This window comes from Oculina patagonica, chromosome 10, assembly GCF_052425735.1.
Source record: "Oculina patagonica isolate OP01 chromosome 10, crgOcupat, whole genome shotgun sequence".
Lineage (NCBI taxonomy): Eukaryota > Metazoa > Cnidaria > Anthozoa > Scleractinia > Oculinidae > Oculina > Oculina patagonica.
The window spans coordinates 14,868,923-14,876,989 of record NC_135767.1 but is presented as its reverse complement, the minus strand read 5'-3'; the positions used below and the strand labels follow the sequence as shown (position 1 = coordinate 14,876,989).

General features: G+C 39.0%; 1 protein-coding gene across 1 annotated transcript; it reads left to right on the top strand.

Moving 5' to 3' along the window:
* Nucleotides 1-4,968: 4,968 nt before the first annotated feature.
* Nucleotides 4,969-6,253, top strand: LOC144628560 (melanocortin receptor 5-like). Its single transcript, XM_078486677.1, has one exon. The coding sequence runs from the start codon at nucleotides 5,071-5,073 to the stop codon at nucleotides 5,992-5,994; it is 924 nt and encodes a 307-aa protein (XP_078342803.1). The 5' UTR covers nucleotides 4,969-5,070; the 3' UTR covers nucleotides 5,995-6,253.
* Nucleotides 6,254-8,067: the final 1,814 nt, after the last annotated feature.

The window sequence follows — 8,067 nt, the reverse complement described above, 5'->3', positions numbered from 1 at the left end:
ACTCACGTTTTCTGAGGCCAACATATTGACCTTGTGCTGGATTTTTCTGACTAACGTGGGTTGTGAGATTCCGTATGGAACTCACGTTATCTGAGGGCACCATATTGACCTCGTGCTAGATTATTATTTCCACGTAAACTTGGGTGGTGATTTCCTAATGGAATGCATCTTATCTGAGAGCAGTATATTGACCTCGTGCTGGATTATTAATTCAAACTTGTGTGGTGTGGTGAGTTCCTTATGGAACTCATTTTATCTGTGGGTAGCAAATTGACCTCATGCTAGATTATTTTGTCTTACTGGGCTGGTGAATTCCTTATGGAACTCATGTTATCCATTTTCAGCATATTGCCCTCGTGCTGGATTATTCTGTCTTACTTTTGTGATGAGTTCCTTATGGAACTCACGTTTTCTGAGGCCAACATATTGGCGTTGTGCTGGATTTTTCTGACTAACTTGGGTGCTGAGTTCCGTATGTAACTTATGTTATCGGTGGGCAACATATTGAACTCGTGCTGGGTAATTGTCTCTTTCTTGACTGTTAAGTTCCTTATGGAACTCATTTTATCTGAGGGCAGCATATTGACCCCATGCTGGATTATGAAACTTGAGTGGTGAGTTCCTTATGCTGCTCATGTTATCTGAGGGCAGCATATTAACGTTTTGCTGGACTTTTTTGACTTACTTGAGTGGTGAGTTGCGTATGAAACTTATGTTGTCGCTGGGCAGCAAACTTGGGTGGAGAGTTGGAACTTATCTTATCTTAGAGCAGTATATTAATCTTGTGCTAAATTATTAATTCATACTTGGGTGGTGAATTCCTTATGGAACTCATGTTATCTGTGGCAGCATATTGACCTCTTTTTAGATTATTTTGTCTTATTTGGCTAGTGAGTTCTTTATGGAACTCATGTTATCTGAGGGCAGCATATTTACCTCGTGCTGGATTATTCTGTTTTACTTGCATGGTGAGTTCCTTGTGGAACTCACGTTTTCTGAGGGCAGCATATTGACCTTGTGCTGGATTTTTCTGACTTACTTGGGGGGGTGAGTTAGGTCTGGAACTTATGTTATCGGTGGGCAAAAGATTGACCTTGTGCTGGGTAATTCTCTCTTACTTGGCTTGTGAGTTCCTTATGGAACCCATCTTATCTGAGGGTAGCATATTGACCTCCTGCAAGATTATTATGTCTTACTTGGGTGGTGAGTTCCTTATGGAACTCACGTTATGAAATTAAAATTTAATTAATTTTTAACTTAATTGACCTCATGCTGGATTATTTTGTCATACTTTGACGGGGAGTTCCTTATGGAACTCATGTTATCTGAGGACAGCATATTAACCTTGTGCTGGATTTTTCTGACTTACTTGAGTTGCATATGAAACTTATGTTGTTGTTGGGCAGCGTATTGACCTCGTGCTGGATTATTATTTCTAAGTAAACTTGGGTGCAGTGTTCCAGTTAAGTTTTTGAAGCAAGGGGTCACAAAATTTATCAGACGGGTCAACAAAAAGTTGCCAACGCCGCTGTATTCAGTGCCTTGATAAGGAAAAGGGTCGGGAAAAAAAGTTTCCCTTATTGTACGAAGGAGGGGTCTGCGGGCACTTCACGAGAAAAATATGAAAAGTGTTATTCTTCAGGGTGCTCTCTGGTGGTATTTAGAGTTTAAATTATCTACTTAAACAGGAAAAATAATTAAAAAATTTACCTATCAAAGAGCTCTCAAGTTCATACATGTATTTCCCCAAAGCTCAACATAACTGGTGGCCCCACGTTCTGTGTACATAATGAACAATGCCGAAAAAAAAAAACACACTTTAATTAGCGTGATAACAATAGAGACTCCATTTGGTTGCCAAGTGCTTAGTCAGTCAGTCAGTCAGTCAGTCAGTCAGTCAGTCAGTCGGTCAGTCAGTCGGTCGGTCGGTCGGTCGGTCGGTCGGTCGGTCGGTCGGTCGGTCGGTCGGTCAGTGTATCAGTCAGTCAGTCAGCCAGCCAGCCAGCCAGCCCGCCAGCAAGCAAGCCAGTCAGCCAGTCAGTCAGTCAGCCAGTCAGTCAGTGAGTCTGCCAGCTAGCCAGCTTGCCGCTAGACAGTCAGTCAGTCAGTCAGTCGGTCGGTCAGTCGGTCGGTCGGTCGGTCGGTCGGTCAGACGGCCAGTCACAAGCAGTCAGTATGCTGCCAACAAAAAAAAAACATTAGCTAGAGGACACTTAACTAAGGTGTCAAAATTTGGCCCTTGAGCACGAGATTTTTAATCGCACTCAGCGACTACCCAAACGGAATAAGAGTCGATTAAAAGAGAAACAAGTTCCTCTAACTCTGACCCACCACTTCTAGCCTCAGAACAACAATGTTACGGACAACCGAGGATACGATTTTTCAACCGTACGTCCGACGACGCCATGGAAATGAACACAAGCATCGTGTGAAAGCCCAAATGTCCCGTTCGCCCGAGGGTCAAAATCGGACCTAAGATTGTCTTTCAACCTTCGAACAAAACAGCACCCCAAATTAGTACGGTGGGAAGGTAAAACAGCTACTGAAAGTTGTAAGCAAACACCCAATCTTTAAACTGAATAAGGGCAATCGATGTTACAAATACAATAGTACGCAGATATATTAGACAACAAACCGGAGCGGCAGAATACCTTCACTTAAGGTCGCGGGGGATATAAACAGCATGAATAAATTCATGAAGCGAAATTTTGCTTGACCTGCATCTTTTAAAACGCTTATTCCTCGGCTGTTATGAATGCGATTAAGCTCAAATTTTACAGAGACATAAAAAAATGATAAAAGATTATGTATGTCATCTTTTATTTGGTAGATTGTACCTACGGCGATGTTATAGCCACGATACTGCCAAACTGGGAAGAACATGATTTCGTGGCAGAGTTTGTAGAACGAGTGGGAGACAGCACACTGTGATCTTGTCAAAAACTAATCAGTCAATATCTCTAGAGTGTCATAACAGAAGCGGATTTTTTAATTTAAAGTTTTCCAGCAAGTTATGGCGGTTTAAATGCGCAAATTTAAATTGAATGCCTTCTACCTCTTTCTAAAAGCGCTCTTTTAAAATTCCGCCTCTGTTATGACACACTACAGTATTCCTATATTACCTCTCTGCAGTGGCAGCTCATGAAGTTCTATATCCGCGCTGAATTCTCTGCCACAAAATTGTCGGAAAAGTCCAAACTTTGAGATTTCCGAAGGTGTCCCGATCAAAAAACCGTTTCAAAATGGTAATTAAAGTAATTATATTCCACGCTTTTATGATGAGAACAATGCGTTTTCAAAGAGACAAACAATTCCAGACGCAAACACATCAAATCACGCGCGCGTGCTCATATTTTTTATGCAAATATCTCGTCGTAAAGTTCTCGATGTCAGTCGTTGAACTTCGTGCATACGCTTTAAATAAATGCATAATGATGAGCCTAAGGTATCCCCCGCGACCTTAAGAATGCAAGAACTGCAGACCTGACCTGAACAATTCCTTTCTTAAGGCAGATAAAAAAATATAAATACAATTTAACTTCCCTCTAAAACCAAAACCTGCCTAAATCCTCGACTGACACAAGACGAATGACAGGCACATGGTTTCAATAGTCACGTGATCTCGTCCAGGGTAAAATGGAGTGTGCGGTAATGAGAATTAACTTAATTCAGAGGGAATATATAAAAACGTTATTTGTGAGGAAATAATTTATTTACAACACTACATTTTGACACACCTTTTTAACACGGTGGAGAAAATTAAACTGTATAAATAGAAATAGAGGTATTGCATGCAGACGGATTTCGCCGACAAAGGAACAGTTCGCTTACAGGCTTCCTTCGCGATCACTTATGTCCCAATCTGCAATTTAAAGTGTCTTTATAGTCTTTTGGGACGATTTAAATCGATTCTTTGCAATCAGATTTTAGCTACGAGTAGTATTTTACAAGTTTACCTTATTTTAGTATGTTCTGGTGGCATTCATTTAAAATTATTTGTTTCCTCTGTTTCAGTGGCATGCCTGAAAACTAGCTATCTCGTTGAGATATGAAGCTAACTGCATGACCACTATAAACATATATTTATTTTATTTTATTTTTTTTGATAACTTATTTTGATGAAATTGTCATTAAAGCTGGTCTTTTCTGGTTAATCTACATCTGAACTACATAATTACGTTGTTTTGGAGCAAGCCTTTCTTAATTTTGTTTTTATTACTTTTTACAGTTTTCTAGGATTTAAGCGTCTTTCGTTGGTGCAATTTCGCCTATCATTGAAGTGATGCTAAGTTGTACGAGGGGTCACTTTCATATGCAATGATTTGACAGAACACTATCAGCTAAAAAAAAAACTCAATGAACGAATAGGTTATCGAAACGTGTCGGTGATTCCAAAATCTACATATATAATTATATCAATGATTCAATATCGGACATTTCTGCTCCATATGCTTTTCGAAAAAGAGAAAATGACTAAAAAATACGATTGAATAGCTAAAAAAGACCTTATTCTCCACATCGTCTTATTTCTACATAATTTATCAGACCAGACAACAAAGTAGAAGTGATCACAACGATTGCGAATAGGATACGATAAGAATACGTCATGTAGACCATCAAATGCGACATCACATGGCGAAACGAATATGACAGTATTAATTTTTGTTTCAGTAACCAAACTAGTAGCTTTATTTGTTTTGGGTTACCTGCAGTTGTCAAACATGCAGATCTATGCAGGTGGCATCTATACAACGACATCATTGAAAACCGCAATCGATTTAGCGAATACACATTGGACTATTCAAGCCTACAACATCATATCCTCTCAACGAATGGTTTAACTTCCTGCCTGTAAATGATACAATACAAAAAGCTATCGCCAGAGTGCATGTACTTGGGCATGCAAATCTTTTAATCATCAATCCGGAAAAAGAAGAAGAAGAAGAAAAAAAAAGAAACTGAAACTGCCGGTTTAACTACTGCAGTCTTCTCATCTAAACTCGAATCTAAACATACCTTTGTAACAGAACAAACTGAACAACTGAAAAACTGTACTCACTACCAAGAACAATGGCAAACGTCTCTGTTAGAGACGGAAACTACACAAGCGAGATGAACCAAACAAGCACAGAATCGTGGGAAGCAGGCGTACTTGTATTTTTATCAGCCTTGAACATTTTTCTATCCATCACCGCGACACTGGGTAATGCTCTGATAATTGTCGCTCTTCATAAAGAGTCTTATCTTCATCCACCCACAAAACTTCTGCTTCGATGTCTGGCGGTTACTGATCTTTGTGCTGGGCTTATTTCACAGCCACTATATGCTGTCGCTGTTGTGGCTCGTATAACTAAGACGAACTACCACGATGAAGGATACATTGTTTCAGGCTTTATGTTGTGTGGGATATCGGTCTTAACATCGACCGCAATAAGTGTGGACAGACTTTTAGCTCTCTTGCTGGGTCTGAGATACAGACAAGTTGTAACTTCGAGACGAACTCGTGCAGTTATAGCTTGTTTGTTTGCAATTGGCGTTTCATGTGGATCCATGCATCTTTGGAATAAGCGTATTGCCTGGTTTGCAGTCATTACCTTTGGAGTACTTTCTCTAATAATTTCAATATTCTCTTACACGAAGATTTACTTAACATTACGACAACATCAAGCTCGAGTACAAGACCATGTTCACCAAGGACAACCGAACGGAGGAGGAATTCCATTGAATATAGCACGATACAAAAAGTCGGTGTCCAGCATAGCATGGGTGCAGATGGCGTTAGTAGCTTGTTATGTTCCATATATTATTGTTTCAATACTGAGATTAAAAAATATGTCGAAAGGAGGATTAATTCAGGTGGCCTATTTTGGTACGGTAACTCTTGTCTACTCAAACTCGTCTCTGAACCCGATTCTTTACTGTTGGAAGATAAGAACAGTGCGACGAGCAGCGAAAGACACAATCAAACAACTGAACTTTTGTACATCAGCCTAAATCTCCCAGTTGAGAAATTCGGTGAATATATAATATATTTTGTTTTATTTTATGAACATTGGCTACGATGAGTACCGACATTCAAAGACTTATTCTTGTTGTTTGAGCCGGACTGAACATAAACCTCTTATTAAACGATTTTAAGGGTCCGTACAATACGTACCAATATTTTTCCTCATCGAATTATAGCGGAAAAAATGAGTATCCGTATCTTAGAGTGCGAACCGAGAAAGCGATTTTTATGAGATATTTAACCATCTTTGCTGTAATGTTGCTATCTTTGCTGTCGCCATTGTTTACATTTTGCCTCATTTAGTAAGATACAACTTTCCGTAGAGGAAAGGGATCATGCTATAAAAAGACTCCAGATATTTAAAGAGCTTGTGAAACTTAATTATCGGTGAAATTTTTAGCTCTTTGTATGCAATATTTAAAGGGATATAAGCGTTCAAAATTTGCAAAATTTCTGGGTTGAGCACTAATGCGCCCATACATTATTTGTAAAATATAAAGTTTTCAAACCTGCGTCACAGAAAGAGTACAATTCATCGCGCTCAAATTAGAGGCGCCAGATAATCGTTCCATATGCTTTCGATATTCAGAATTGATATATTTTAGCTCGATCAGAAAGTAAATGCTTATGCTAATGAATCAAATATTGTAAACAAAAATTCTTCTGTAGCTCTCACACTGAAAAAAAGAAGAAGAAAAGTCAAGCGAGTTGGAAGCGGTTTCATTTGAATGGTGCGCGTCGAAGAAAACGACGAGTGAGTTATATTGGCTTTCGAATAAAACAGATGGCAGCTCGTTCAATCGATAGAGACGTTAAAATTGAACCGTTTCATTTTTGCGATCCTATGACATGGTACAGTTTTTTTCGTGAAAGGAGGAACACTGGACACGGTTGAGGATTTCTTGGAAACCATTTCTAAAGTTCGTTTGGTAGACGACAACTGAAAAGACAGCGCCGTCAACGTACGGAGGCGCGCGTTTATTGAGTTATGATCTGCAACTTTCTTCAAAGTAAAAAGAACTATCCTAGGAGCGGTTTCAGAGCCATTATAAACTTTCAACCCAAAATATTAATTCAGCGACACGCTGTGAATATCAATTGCATTTACAATAAACTTACTATCATTTTAGTCAAGAAGTTATTGTATTTCCGATAGTTTAAAAGAATAGTACCACCAGCTTATAACAATACACGAGAGTAAACATAACAACCTGTTATTCAGCTTTCATACTTGGTTTAATGACATACATTTAAGGGCATTCATACATTTTTTCTGACTCACAAGAAATTTACTTTTTTAAAATTTCTTTGTTGTGGATTTGCTTATTCAATATCGCATTCAGTTTTGACTGGCAAAACCTTTTAAATCAACTGTTAAAAGCTTGAGCGGCGGTATACATATTAAGTGATCACGGTTTTTAATTTTAACCTAGTGCTTTCCTCCTTGTAATTAGCACTACTATTGCTAAACACTTTTGGTCTTCACTTTAACATCGTCGACATAAAAGCTTTAATGCCTTGCCTTATATTTTTTATAAAATTTATTTTCACCGATGACCGTTAATATTTCCGCTTGAGGTAGACAATCACATTGAAAAAAAAAACATGTCCATATTCCGGCTGATAATATTGTCGTACCGGTTAAAGTCATCATATCCGTTATACTTAGTTAATTCTTCGAAATTTTTTTGTTCAAACTACTTGGATTATTTAGAAGCTGAATTGAAAAAAAAAAATCACACAGGCGCGCGTGCAACGAATGTGGACTAAAAGTGTCCTGCCTGCTTGGACAAACATATCCTGTTCCAGGCGCTTGGTTAGTTGGTGATCGCTATATATATATTTTTTGTTTGCACTCGCGGTTCTTCGTGCTTATCCCGTTTTTCGCGCTGCTCCCCTGCAACTAACCGAACGCCTGCAATATACATGCTCCGACCGGTTAGCTCAGTTGGTAGAGCGCAGGACTACCGTGCGGGCGGTCTCGGGTTCGAGTCCCAGACCGCACCAACAATTAGGGTCTTAAAATAACTGAGGAGAATATGCTGCCTTTGCAGTGACAT

Bases quoted from the DNA above. Each gene is read 5' to 3' on its own strand.
- LOC144628560 (XM_078486677.1), top strand. From the start codon at position 5,071: ATGGCAAACGTCTCTGTTAGAGACGGAAACTACACAAGCGAGATGAAC.